The following is a 15,566-nucleotide window of genomic DNA, read 5'->3' as shown; positions in this document are numbered from 1 at the left end:
TGATTACTTAGACTAATAAAGTCTCTTAATTAATAAATAAAACCTAGAATCTCTTTTCTTACAATTTTGCCCTTGCTTAGTGAAAAATTCATAAACTAGACATAGTCTAATTTTAGAATCATAATTGATTAATCAAAATCAATTAAATGAGTCTTACAAGCAGTATGGTCTCAACTAGTATGGGGACCATGGGCCTATATAACCGAGCTTGCAATAAGCAGATCAAGAATTTACCAAGTAAATTCACTGACTTATTAATTCCTTGTTGCATCCACGCATTGAACGTAGAATTGCACTCTCAGTCATATAGAACACTCTATATCAGGGCCGGCCCTGAGGGTAGGCGGGCTAGGCGTGCGCCTCGGGCCCCCGAACGCTCAGGGCCCCGAAATTGTAAAAAAAAATTAATATATAGATAAAGTGATAAATAAGACGAAAATATAACAAAAATTGTTTGGTGTAGTGGTAAAAGGTCTTACTTTAAAGTGAGAGGTCATGGGATCAATATACCTTTGACCTCTTAAGAGTTTTTTAAAATTTTACCATTACACTAAACACTAGAACTATCATTTTTATAATAGTTAGACTATATATAGGGCCCCCAAAATTTGATTTTGCCTTGGGTCCCATATACCTTAGGACCGGCCCTGCTCTATATGTTCCACGATATAGATACGCTATTAATTATCCATTGTTATAATCCTAATTTGATCAATGATCCTCTATAGATGATATACATTGTATAGGGACTAAATTACCGTTACACCCTTCAATGTATTTTATCCTTAAAACACTTGGCTCCGTATAAATGATATTTTAGCGAAGTGAAATGAGTATTCAACCATTTACCTCTGTTTAGCCAAGCTCGAAGGAAATCATCGTTTCACTTCTAAATACCTATAGAAGTTATAGATGCCATATCTATGTGTAGCGGTCCCACTCAATTATAGTATCATGTTCCCAAAATGTACGTATCACCCTGACCCAAAAGTAGGCTTAACTAACAAATCAAAGAACATGAATAATACTCTTGAGATCGAACCTAATCATGTCAGGATTAAGATCATTTGATATAGGATCAACTAGGTGATATTGAATTGAATAGATATTACGGTAAAATTAACATATCTAATCAAAGTTCAATATCGGTCCCTTCCAATGTATGCTCCATACATCCGATACTGGTAAACTTTGCCAATACCCTAGAAAGGACATAACACTTATCCAAGGTGTAAGAATACCTATCGCTGATTATCATGACAGTCTAAATCCAGTGAACTGACAAATTAGGGAATTAAACTTTCGAACATATAATCAAGATTATATTCCACTGTGCTGACAACACTATAATCATTAACAAATACATATGTTATGGACTTAATACAATTTATAATCATGAAATAAATCATGTGAACCATACAACATAAAATATTATTTTTGATCTTTATTAACTAGTAAATCTGATTATATTGAAATGGGTTTTATTTTGGGCACAAAACCCAACCGAGGTTTCACAGTTGAGTTGTTTCACTAAAAAAAGGCCACTGCTTGCACGATGATGTGAGAGGAAAGCTCTTGGGAATATTTTCAGGATCTAGATTTACTAATAAGTATGTTGACTAACATCCTAAATATGAATATCTCTAAAATAATGAAATTAAACACATAAGAGTTTAGAAAACCTTACATTGATTGCAGCAGAATATAATGACTCCTTTCGTTCAAGATATCTAGACCTTGATTCCTTTCTGTCCCAGAGCATTATCAAGATCTGAACTCACTAAAAAAAAAAAAAGATATTCAGCTACAAAAAATTTGGTAGCAAATAATGCCTATTTGGTAGCTATTAAACTTTTTGCTACTAACTTTTTTTGGTGGCTACTTCGTAGCTAATACTCCGTAGCTGAAAGTTTTTTGCTACCAAGACAATTTGTAGCAAATTTGCTACTAATATTTTTGTAGCAAAAAATATCTAATCTAGTAGCAAAATAATTACTTTGAAAGACTACTAAAACTTTTTTGCTACTACATTTTGGTAGCAAATCACTTTAAAATTGGTAACAAATACAATTTTAGTACTTAAAAATATAATAATTTTGCTACTGAAATTTTGTTGCAAAATAAATTTAAATTAAATTATATGTGATTTTCCAACCAAATTTATATTTAATATTTAATTTTAATTATTCCATTAATGCAGAATTTCTAACTATATATTTATAGAATAATTAAAATAGCAAAACTCATTTTAATAGAATTAATAACTTATATATATATATATACAATTCAACTAGTAAATTGTTGATAATACAAAATCTCTAACATAATTTAAAATATATAGCATACACAAATCTATAAAAATCTAATCAATCTTGGATGTTGGCTTATATCCGATCGACCAATCTATTAGTACTTCCCCAAACATTTTATATTTGCTATACAATAGATTGAGCCCTCTTGTGATGCGTGGACTCTCACAACACCAATTGACCAGATCATGAAGGGTATACGGCTACAGGGTTGTCGGGTTGTGAAGGTAAACACCTAAACCAGATATCAAGTAAATCCTTCCAAATAGCAACTTCTAGATAGCAAGTAAACAAGTAAATCCTTCGAGATAGCAACTTCTAAAATTACTACACCAGATAAGAGCACCTGAATAAGATGAACCACAAAACATGTCACAAAAAACAGCTGACTGGCAATAGGCTGATAAAAGACACCTAAAATAGCTGACTAGTCTATTAAAAGACACCAGGTAATGTATAACATACTATATGTCTAATCTAGATCATCAAATGCATTTAACAAAGCAACAGTTCTAGAATATTAAAGAGTCTCCATGGATTGCAGATTCAATGGCAAGTGTTGCACTATAGTGCTTCTAAGAGCATTAGCAAACACCACCCTTTTTTTTTTTAAATAGGGAAACCTCAAAGTTCCAGCATTTAAAATAGGAAAAGAATGAGATATAATGAAAACTAACATAAAATTAAACTCATTGGTTAATTAGATTAATAACAGAACAAAAAAAAAAATAAACAGTGAGGCTTTAATATTATAGGAGGAGACCAGCCATATATGGGAGTTAACAACAGTTTGGAGAAAACCAACAAAAGTAGAGTTTTCAATGGACTATAAACCACAACATGAGATAACCTAAGCCATTTTACAGAATTAAGAAGTGAAAAATATAAGCCACAAACTTAAAACTTATCTCCAAAATTGATTAGTAATGAAATCGGCTAATTTATCGAAACTTGTTTACAAACAAATAAGATTACTAGGGATAAATGATGACAAAATATTTAAACTGCTACATCAGTAACCTTATTTCATACTCAAACTACCCTCAGTTTTAGTATTATACTGTTATTAACCACCAACACAATGGTAAAGTCAAGACAACTGATAGATAGAGAAGATAAATCGGAATATGAAAAATAGACTATCAGAAATATCATTGTGAAGTTAAGTTGACCAACTATAACTACTGTACCGTCAAAGGGATGACTTGGTTGAAAATGAACTTGCAAAATTGCCACACATAAGACAAGTAACAACTCTATGTTAATTGTCAAACTTGAACCATATACATTTCATATTGAAGTAGTCAGCGTAATCCTTTTCATACATCTCTGGATTCACCCAGGGAAAGAAAAAATATAACCCCAACTGAACCACCAGACCTAAGCTTTATACCTACCATGTTTCCACATACGCTAATTTTGATGCACAAATCAAAATAGTATTCTCTGAACTATTTCATCAATAATGTCAAGATATATCTCTATATTTAGTTCTATATTTAATTTTGTATGTCAGCAATCGTTTTTAGTAGTAGCATCGCAGTAAACTAATGTGTGCAACAGTAAAACTATCAACAAGAATATGGACCATTTGCTTTTCGATGACATCAATTAAATAACAATGTTTAGAAAAATTCTTCCACATTTGGCTATATTGATTTTAAATTAGGATTTTAATGTTTTCAATAACCCATGCTACTCAATCATGAGTCAATAAGGTGGTAATTTGATAATAAACTATTCTTTCTTCATTAGATGTTTCTTCACATAATATCTTTTTTTTAATCTAACCACATCTTACTAGCCCTGCGGAATTGAAAGTCATATGAAAGGAGTTAAATCGTGGTCCAATGATATTAAGCTCCAGGAACAACAGAAGAACTACAGGACAGGAAAATATCATCCCCAATTTCTTCTTTGGCTATTGAATTATTCCTATTGATCCACACTGGTATTGTGAAACAATTCCAAACAGAGGAATCTTCAACAAATATAAGCAGGAACATGTATTCGTAGAAACAAATATTAATGAATTTCATTGTTCAAAAAATAAAAAATATAAAAAAGACATGTCATAATCATATCATGAAATTGAAACTTATCATCTTTCGTAAAAAAAAGCCCAATTAAAAATATCTGCGGAGAATATATTTAAAAATCTATTAATCTTTTTTTAAATTAAAAATTATACCTAAAAATAATTAAACCACAAATGTAGAACATTTTAGTTATAAAATTTACCAAAAATTTGAAGAATATTGAATTTAGTTTATCCAAAACTAAAAAATTAAAAAAAAAAAAACATATATACAACAAACAATCCGTGTATCCCACAAAACAAGGTTTAGAAATAACAAAATTACAAATAAGTATTTCAAAAATTAAAATTTGAATTTGATTTTAAATATATACCGTGTCTATACATTAATTTTTATCATCATTTTTTTCATTACTCTATTCACAGTACTGTATTTTTTTTCTCTCAAAAGAAACTTAATTTGCCTCAAGTCTCAACAAATCTGAAGAGCAATTCAGTGCCATAGTTGTTAAGGTATGAGCTAAATGATATTTGATATATATCATGATTGGCATTATAATCTTGCGTTGATTAGATTGTTAATTAAAAAATCCCTTCAGGTGTTTCAACTGGTGAGGTGTTTCAAAGAATTTCAAAAAGGATACAAGGAGTCAGTACACACAAACAGGTTTGAATAAATTTCTATACTATTTCACTAAAACAATATGCATTGAAACCAACTAGGAAATATAGAATTGACATGGATTAATTATCTTCGTTTTTGAATCTGTATAGTTGTTCTTTCTTGGGCTAATGAATTTACAATCTTCTAAATTAGAAATAACATGAACAGAGATAAAAATAAATATTTAAATCTGAATCATATATTTAAACAAAACATGCCTCAATAAACAATTAACAATCATCATGAACCTTGGAAATTTTTCATCAATCAAGATACTAAAAATATACCTCAATAAAAATCTACTAGCCGCAACATAGTCGCTGCAATCCAAAGCCACAATCGAGCGACATTGTACCAAAATCTACAACTGCCAAAGCCATTCCACAACTATAAAGGCCAAAGAACCAGATTTTGGATGAATTCCCCTGCCCCCACTACTTAGTGCTTAACATAAAATTACCCTCAATTTTTTTAGGGCATTAGGCATTTAGTTTTACATCGAACTTCAATTAAATTCTCAAAAAGGGTATAAGTCTACCAACTCATAATGATATATTTATATAAGCATTCTCATATGCGGTGTTTCCCTTACTAAATATTACCCCCATCCCCTCCATAAAACCTAGTAACTAGTTATATCAACATACATTTCTTTGACATCAAATCAACTAACGAAGATCTTCATGTAGAATTTCCATTGTTAATTATATACATAATAATGAAACTTATAAAAATTACCTTCTTCCATTAGTAGAGCACTTTCTTAGAATCCACCACAATCCAAAATTCTTAGCCAGCCAAAAAAAAAAAAAAAACCAGAACACAAATGAGATGATTAAATAAAGCAAAGCCAGAGAAGAGTAGTAGTAAATAATGAAAAAACCGAAACAGAAGACAAATATTTTTATATGAAATTGAGAAAGAGCCCTCCCTTTGAGAGAGATTAAAACAAGAAAGACAAAGAAAGAAGTGGAACCAACCCTAAATAGAGATTGGTGGTTGAACTCAACAACCAAAGCATAGAACGATCAAAGTTAAACCAAATAAATAATATTTTTGAATTACCTGCGGAGCGAGGCAGGTGTCAACTTTTTGAACATCATTCTTGCTTGTTTTGTTTGAGTTTTGTTGGATTAGGATATTTTTTGGTATCTTGTTTTGTTCCAAATATTTCGAACAGAGCAGAACGAGCACTGCCCGCCGAAGTCGAACAGAGCAGAACGAGAGGGAGAGACTGAGATCGATTTTAGGTTTAGGGTTGATACATGAGAGGCAGATTTAGGCTGTTTAGAGTTTAATTAGGCAAAAGAATGAGAGAGCTAGAGCAGTTGTCGACTAAGTTGCGAGTATATATGTCGAGCAGTTTAGGGATACAGCTGCTATCGTTGATACAACTGTATATACTCTTTATTATTATTATTATTATTATTATTATTATTATTATTATTATTATTATTATTATTATTATTATTATTATTATTATTATTATTAGCCTACCAAAATGTAATCTATTTTAAAAAATATTTTTTTAACAAAAAATAAATTGAGTGACATTATTTAAAAAAAAATATAATATGCTCTTTATTTTTAAATGACAAATGTAATTAATTACTAAAAAAATTAGAGTATCATAACTTTTAATTTTTAAAAATAGTAGCAATTAAGTATATATATCTGAAATAAAAATTAGTATTATATTCTTTATACTTAATTGTGTAGTACTTATTTTTGAGTTGAAACTATAAACTATAAATTATCAATTATAAATATAAATATGAATTTATTTGTACACTTCAACAATAAATAAGAAATATTAGATCGTCACTTTAGTTGTGCCAATAAAATTTATACACTATGGTGCCGTTTGGTAGCAATTGTGTTTTCTAATTTTTAAATTACAAAAATGAGGTAGAATTTTTGTTTTTAAAATTTTGTTTTTGAAAAACAAAAATGTGTTCTATAACCACTTTTGTTTTTTAATTTTAAAAGCTGAAAACAAAAGTGTGTTCTGTAAAATTTATTTTTATTTTGTTTTTTTATTTTATTTAAGTCGGGTCTGGGTCCGGGTCCGGATCGGGTGCTAAGTTCGGTACCAGGGCTAGGGCCGAGTTTGGGTCTGAGTCGGAGTTTAAAACATTGATTAAAAAAATTGTTAAAAAAATAGTAAAAGTGATTTTTTTTGTTTTTAAAATTTTAATTTTCAATTAAAAAAATTGAAAAGTAAAAATAGTTTTATAGAATATGTTTTTGAAAAATATTTTGACTTTTCTAATTTTAAAAATTGAAAAGTGATTAAAAAAGTGTTACCAAATGGCACCTATAATTTTTAATAACTAAAGAATATTTGATAGGATTTTTTTAATTTTACACTTGAAAATAATTTTTTTTTTTGTATCTTCACATTATTTCACATAGAAACCCTCATAGTAATTGAACAACCTAAATCGCAACAAAAATTCACATATAAACTACCAGAGCAACCCAAACAAAAAAATCATATTATTTATTATTATATTATTTTATATACTTTTTCAAACACAATATAATATTTATCAAAATTATTAATATTAAATATTTTTTCTTGTAGTATAATTCATCGTGTTTATCGGAAGATAAAATAAAAAATGATAGATAAGAACTGGATTTTCCAAAAGGATAGATTATCGGAGGAGTTTTTCAATGGACTTAAAATTTTTCTCAAATTATCATCCTTTCACTTGAATGATGAAAATAAGATTCGATGTCCATGTGTTTCATGTATGAACTTATACTATTATGACTTGGAGACGATTGAGCGCCATATATTTGTAAGAGGATTTTATACAAAATATGTTTTATGGGAGTTCCACGGGGAAGATATCACAGAAATACACGAGGATGAAGAGAATGCAGGATCAATCGTTGAGGAAGACAACACATTATATGATAGTGATGATGAAGATGATGACGATATGATACCAGCATTAGAGGATTTAGCTAATCAATCTCATAAAAATAGTGATTTTGTGAACCTTGGAGATTCAAATGGCGACAACAATGCAAGGAATTCATTACCTAACTTATTTGCTGAAGCTGAAAAGGAGTTGTACCCCGGATGCACAGTATTCTCGAGCTTAACATTTATTGTTAATCTAATGCACATTAAAGTGATGTGTGATTGGAGTAACAAATCATTTGATCTGTTGTTGGACTTACTTTGGAAAGCATTTCCCAAAGACAATAAGATTCCACGGTCATATTACGAGGCTAAGAAGATGTTGCGTGATCTTGGTTTAAGATATGAAACCATTCATGTATGTAAGGACAATTGTGCTTTATTTTGGAAAGAGAATGAAAATGCTGAAAGATGTCCTGTATGTGATCATGAACGATACAAATTTCAAGGAACTAAAGGCAAGAAGATCCCATACAAAAAGATGCAATATTTTCCCATAACTCCACGTCTACAACGACTTTTTATGTCTCGCCATACATCAACTGATATGAGGTGGCATAAGGAAGAACGTGTTGATATTGATGGTGAACTTAGACACCCAGCTGATGCAGAAGTCTGGAAGGATTTCGATCGACAATATCCTAATTTTGCAAAAGAAACTAGAAATGTTAGGTTGGGATTTGCAACAGATGGATTCAATCCATTCGGTGATTTATCAAACGCACATAGTATGTGGCCAGTGTTGCTAATGCCATATAACATGCCTCCATGGAAATGTATGAAACGAGAATTCGTAATGATGGCATTACTAATTCCAGGACCCAGTGCTCCAGGAAAAGACATAGATGTCTTTTTACAACCTCTAATTGATGAGCTCAAGGAATTATGGGAAAATGGGGTGCGTACTTTTGATATTGTTGACCAAGAATATTTTACAATGCGTGCTGCAGTATTATGGACGATTAATGATTTTCCAGCATATGGTACTGTGTCTGGGTATAGCACTCAAGGGTATAAGGCTTGTCCTGTTTGTGAGGAAGACACATCTTCATTTCGAGTAAGAGGAAAAACATGTTTCATGGGTCATCGTCGATATTTGAGTCTGAACCACCAATGGCGCAATGATAAAGAGTACGATGGCACAATTGAAAGACGTTCGGCTCCAAGAATTTTAACAGGAGATGAAATCTTGGACAAAGTAAAAGGTTTATGGAAATGTAGGCCAGGGAAAAATGATAAGATCATTAAGGAAGATAAGCAACAAATGAAGGATGCATCTTATGAAAACAAAACAAACTGGAGGCGAAAAAGTATTTTGTGGGAGTTAGAATACTGGCCTAAGTTAAAACTAAGACATAATTTGGATGTGATGCATATTGAAAAAAATATATGTGAGAGTGTGGTCGGTACAATATTTAGTATCGATGGGAAGTCTAAGGATACTGAAAAGGCAAGACTTGATTTACAAGACTTAAATATTCGGAAGCAGCTACACATGAAAAAGAAAGGGAATAAATGGTTGAAACCAGTAGCATGTTATACACTATCGGCAAAGGAACGACAAGAATTTTGTACGTTCATAAAATCTGTAAAATTTCCTGATGGATATGCAGGAAATATTTCTCGAAATGTTAACATGAAAGATGGAAAATTATTTGGGTTGAAAAGCCATGATTGTCATATCTTACTGCAAAGGTTGTTACCTATTGGTTTAAGGCCATATTTGAATAAAAAGGTGATGGATGCAATTGCTGAGTTATCATTGTTCTTTAGAAAACTATGTGCGAGGACATTAAATGTGAAAGACTTAGATGAATTGGAAGAGGGCATTGTACTTACCTTATGTAAATTGGAAAGTATTTTTCCTCCTGCTTTCTTTGATGTGATGATTCATCTTGCGGTGCATTTGCCATTAGAAGCTAAGTTGGGAGGTCCAGTACAAATGCGATGGATGTATTCAATCGAAAGGTATCATAAATTGTATTTTAGTTAAATTTGTATTATTCGATAATTGTTGAGTACAATATTTTTAAATTATACATTGAAAACATAATAAATTTCAGGGAATTAGGTCATTTAAAGAAATATGTAAAGAACAAAGCTCGACCTGAAGGTTGTATTGCTCAAGGATACATTATTACCGAGGCATTAAATTTTTGTTCCATGTATCTTCGTGGAATAGAGACACGATTTAATCGCCCTGATCGTAATTCTGAAAACCTTGGCGTCAGAAAAGAATCTACCTTGTCTATATTCAACATGCCTACAAGACCATTTGGCAAACAATCATCTTTCACACTAACTCAAGAGGAACGAAACCAAGTTCAATGGTACATTTTGAATAATTGTCCTGAGTTAGACACATACTTAACGTAAGTTAATTTGTTTTTTCTTCCCAAATATTATAATATTTATGTTTTAGCATAAAATTAATATTTCATAGTACTTGTTATGAAAACAGAGAACATAGATTATTCTTACAATCTCAAGGATTTTCCGACATTGACCAAGTACAAAAAAATGAATTTTCAAGATGGTTTGAAAATAAAGTAAGTATAAAATATAAATTAAAATATCTTATAACATAAATTTGTGTTTGCATCATAAAATGACAATATGAAATTTGAAATATTCACAGATAAAAAAAATGAACGAAACAACTTCTGGTCAAGCAGTAGAAGATTTGTATGCAATTGCAGTGCAACCTGATTTGTTGGTTTGTTCATATGATGGTTGTATGGTTAATGGAGTTCGATATCATACAAAAAGTCGAGATGAAAAACGTACAACTCAAAATCATGGTGTTTTGGTTGAAGCAGAATATGAAGGAAAAATGTGTAATTTTTACGGCGTCATTGATGAAATTTGGGAAGTACACTACCTCTATTGGAATACAGTTGTATTGTTCAAATGTTCTTGGTACAATACCAATGGGAATAAAATGTATACTGAGTATCATTTTACTAGTATAAACATTAGCTCAAAATGGTTTGAAGATGAACCATTTGTTCTTGCTAATCAAGTATGTTCAGTCTTTTATTTAGATGATATTAAAAAAAATAAAGATTGGAAAGTAGTGCAGAAAGTGAATCATCGCCACATTTGGGATATACCACCAAAGCCAGATCATGGTGAAGATGATGATGAAGATCCCACTATCATCGGTTCTGAAGCATATCAAGAAGAATTTTCGAATAATATTGATTTAAATTTTGATTCAACAATAAGTAATATCAATCTTATTCGGGATGATATCGAAGATATAGAATGTGATGATGGAGTATTTAGTGATATTCCAATAAATCACAATGATGATACAGAAGAAGAACCGTAACTTGATGATTCTGAAGATATAATATTGAGTGATAAAACTAATTAAGTATAAAGTGCGTCAATTTTTTGTTTTTTTAATTTTTCAATATAAAAATTTGTTACATGCAATACTAATTAATTTTGTATTTTTCAGCTTTACAGTCATGTCAAATAAGAAGTCACGTGATCTACCATTAAGCCGTACAAGGTCATTTGGTCCAAAGAAGACATATAATAATGATTCAACATCTACAAAATCTCCACCTCCTGTGCCTTGTTCTCCAAATGAAGATTCAACAACACCATCTGATGATGAAATTCAAGAATTGTTAGGTACAACTGTTCATACATGCATGACTTAATTAAGATAATATATACATAAATATAGTTATATCACAAATTATATTGTAATTATGGACAGAGTCAAAGAAGAACACCCGTGGCCCTACTCGTGGGGATGGAGTTAGACGTTCATCAAAAAATGATACAAGTAAGAAAATAATTTCTTATAGGAAAGGTGAACTTAGAGTGTATGGGCCAAATGCAACTATATTTGGAAACACTGTTGGTGTAAAAGTACGTCATCATGCTCCACTTCAGTATAGTGGTTGGGCCAAAATTCCTCCAGAAGATAAGAAAGCTGTATATGCTCGCATCATGGTATACATATTTATAATACAATTTTTATGTACATAAAGCTATAATTTTATAATTCATTTAATAATTATCTTTTTTTTAGGACATCTTTTACATAGATTTTAAAAAAGATCCATACCTCGAAACTATTTGCAATCACTATTGTCAAGAGAGATATAGGGGCTACCGTAACAAATGCCACAGTAAATACAAATCTCTTATCGAGGAAGGTAAAAATCCATTAGAAAATCGACCTAAAAAGTTGGTGCTAACAGACGAAGACTGGGAATGGATGTGTAAAAACTGTTTTTCTAATGAAGAATGGAAGGTATCATAATATTTCTTCAATTTGTACACATTTAATACTTTTAAATTCTTAATACTGACATGAAATATGTTATGTAGAAAAAGTCACCGCAGTGTTCTAAAAATAGAGCAAAAGTTTCTTTTATGCATTCTGGTGGAACAAAATCCTTTATTCAATACTTACATGAAGAGGTAGTATTTTTTTTTCGTATAATAGCATTAAAATATTATTATATTTTAATTTTATTTATTATTTAAATGTATTACAGAAATCAAAACAAAGCATAGGTGATGAAGTACAACAACAAACTATGAAGTGTGGAGAGATCGAAATGTTTCGAAAAACTCATTATACGATTGAGAATGGATGGATCAACGAAATAGCCAAGGAAAAATATGTATGTTAACTTTAAAAGTTAGTAATTTTATTTAATCGTTTTTGTAAAAGTAATAATTCATTATTTTATTGTTATTGTAGAATGAAATGGTTGAGTTGCGACGAGACAAACTTATTCAATTTGAAGATGGCTTGCTACTAGTAGTTGATGAGGCTGCTATATATAGGCAGGTGTTAGGTGAAGGAAAATACGGTTGGTTACGAGGTTTAGGTCCTACACCTGGAAAAAAGATCTCAGTGGAATTATCATCCAAACATAAAGAGATTGAAGAAGAACGTTTGGACAAATTAGAGAAAATCATTGAAGATCTAAGGAAGGATCAAGATAATAATGTTGCAAGAATCGTTCAAGAGAATATGAAAATATTCTATGAATCACAACAAGGCAGATTATTAGAGGAACGATCATCAGAGTCACCAATCAGAATTCCATCAATGGTTTTATTAGAACATAAATTTACTCTCACATATATTTTTTTTCATGTCTTTAAAATAAATTATAACAATTTTTTTTTTGATTCAGGATAAACAAAATAGTTTTTTCACGCAACTGGAGCCAAGTAAAGAAAAAGATCAACCCTCATCTTCACAAAAACCCACTAAATCGTCCTCAAATTTAGAAGAAGTGCGAGATTCTCCAATTAAATTTGAGATTCCTAAGGACACTCCAAAGGGTGTAAAAGCTGCTTTACTAGCTGTTCGATTTATAAAAGCTTCACACACTTTTTCCATGGTCATAGACCCAGAAATTTTGGATAATGATGAATATTTACATATTTCACCTATTGATGTAATTCATCTAGGCACTATGAAACGGATTGGAGCTGCTTGCATAGTATTTTACATTAGGTAAAAAATTTATCTTTAAATTACACTTAATGCACTAAATAATATTTTTTCCTTATTAATCTAATTGTAATATTTAGGATCTTACATGAAAAGTTGGTGAAGGCAAATCGAGCACAATATTTTCGTTTCTTTCATCCAATTTTAGCTTTGGATTCATGTCAAGCACAAAATGCAATGACAATGGCAGATCGCATGGAAGGAACAGAAGCGGGACAATTTTGGTTGCTTTCTGTTAATACTGGGTAAGAATTATTTAGTTAACTACTTATGTTATCAATATATTTGACTTACATATAATATCTTACTTTGGTGGTCAACAGAGACCATTGGATGCTAGCAATTATTGATGTATTGCGTGAAACATGTTATTGGCTTGACTCAATTGGATTACCCCCACCTAATAAAATTAAATCTCTAATGGCAATGTAAGTTAAATAATATTATGGTTTAGTCTAATTTAATTTTTATTTTTTAAATTATTTTAATATTTCTTTTGTTTATTAGGACTTTTGATTACTACAATGCTTCCAGTAATAGGCAGCCAAAAAAGTCTGGCATTACATGGAAATCTATAAAAGTAAGTTGTAAAATAAAATTACATTAATATAACAATATAGTAATTATTATATAAATTTTAAAATATTTATGTGTTTTTATTTCATAAATATGTGCAGTGTCCTCAACAAATATCGGATTTTGAGTGTGGATATTATGTAATGAGATACATGCGTAATTTTCCATGAATTCTAGACCTATCAATTGGCTAACCACTCAAGTAAGTTATATATATATATATATATTTGGGGTATATACACTATGATAAAATATTTTTCTATTTTATTATAAATACTACTATATGAACTAATACTTACCTTACTCATTGCAGTGGAATGGGAAAAAAACTTATACAAAACAAGAAATTGATGAAATTCGTTTGGAATGGGCTGACCAATTTTTAGAAGAAATTATAGAAGATGGAGTGCTTTAATTGAGTGATCACAATAAAAGAAACATTGTTATTGTGTTATGCAAACCTTTCAGTTTATTAATTTGTTTTAAGGTAGTAAGTGCTTTTTTTTCCCTAAGATGCTTTTATCTATGTTGGTTTCTTTGAAATTTTTATTGAAGCTTATTAGAGGGTCCATCTAGTATCTTTGTTTCAACAAAGTTATATATATCCTATATGACTTATGTAGTTGTTTATTACATTATTTTTCTTTCAATTTTTTGTGGCGTTTATAATTTTTTAAATTTAGTTTATCTTATTCATTTATTATAAATTTAATTATTTCTTTTTACCTTTCTTTAATATTACAACAAAATATAATTTATATACATATTGTTTTTTAAGAAAATATAGATTAATTTTTTTAATTTGGAGCACAAGTACAGATTTAATTATGTTTCTATGTGTTGCTCCAGAATTCGCCCAAAATACGTGGACTAGTCGAGAGGGGACACGTGGATCAGATAACTTGGAAAGATTTGCTAAGTCTTTGTGCGCCACCAAGAAGCGCTGTTAGCATGGGTCCCGGAGGAGGCATCCGGAGTACAAGGTACTCCAGGAAGCTAGTATAGCGTGAAGGCTCTCCGGGACATGTCAGGTCTCTCCTTGAGCAATCAAGTCGCATTTAATGCTGCATGGGAGGAAGCGTGTTGGGACTGTAACACGCAATAAAGTCTGACGGCACAACCCCCAAACAGCAGCGCTACAGTAATGATCATTTAAGTCTAGCGACGGCTACTCTGCGAAGAGTCACGTCAATCACAAGGCAAAAAGGACATTCTTCATAAAAGCCCTACAGCACCTAGGGATTTGACCATGCATCACCCATGGTATATTCATCGGAAATGCCCAGCTTTATGGATACTTACAGACACATGTGTAAGAACAATTCTAGGGATTACCCCACCAAAACACTATAAATACCCCCTCAAAGCTCATTTAATGGGGTCGAGAATCTTGGGTTGCAAAAGAGCAAGAAGAGAAAATACTCACCAAGAACATTCTCTGTATTTATGAGAAAGACATTCTCTCAAGTGTAGAATCTCCATTAAATACATCCATTAATAACAGAGGCTCGTGGACTAAGGCTCATTAACGCCCCAACCACGTAAAA

The 15,566-nt window shown here is 30.9% G+C and overlaps 1 protein-coding gene and 1 long non-coding RNA gene across 2 annotated transcripts; one reads left to right on the top strand and one right to left on the bottom strand.

Moving 5' to 3' along the window:
- Positions 1-2,246: 2,246 nt before the first annotated feature.
- LOC115718566 (uncharacterized) lies at positions 2,247-6,373 on the bottom strand. Its single transcript, XR_009686100.1, has 4 exons — positions 6,077-6,373; positions 5,750-5,799; positions 5,299-5,378; positions 2,247-2,655 (listed from the first exon to the last, which is right to left on the bottom strand). It is a non-coding gene; the product is annotated as an uncharacterized LOC115718566 (long non-coding RNA).
- Positions 6,374-12,336: 5,963 nt separating this feature from the next.
- LOC133034119 (uncharacterized) lies at positions 12,337-14,434 on the top strand. Its single transcript, XM_061109140.1, has 6 exons — positions 12,337-13,035; positions 13,121-13,446; positions 13,524-13,688; positions 13,767-13,871; positions 13,951-14,023; positions 14,333-14,434. The coding sequence occupies exons 1-6, from the start codon at positions 12,685-12,687 to the stop codon at positions 14,432-14,434; spliced, it is 1,122 nt and encodes a 373-aa protein (XP_060965123.1). The 5' UTR covers positions 12,337-12,684.
- Positions 14,435-15,566: the final 1,132 nt, after the last annotated feature.

This window comes from Cannabis sativa, chromosome 2 (genome assembly GCF_029168945.1).
Source record: "Cannabis sativa cultivar Pink pepper isolate KNU-18-1 chromosome 2, ASM2916894v1, whole genome shotgun sequence".
In the NCBI taxonomy this organism is placed as follows: domain Eukaryota; kingdom Viridiplantae; phylum Streptophyta; class Magnoliopsida; order Rosales; family Cannabaceae; genus Cannabis; species Cannabis sativa.
Note: the sequence above shows the minus strand (reverse complement) of the source record. Positions and strands in the feature narration are given on the sequence as shown.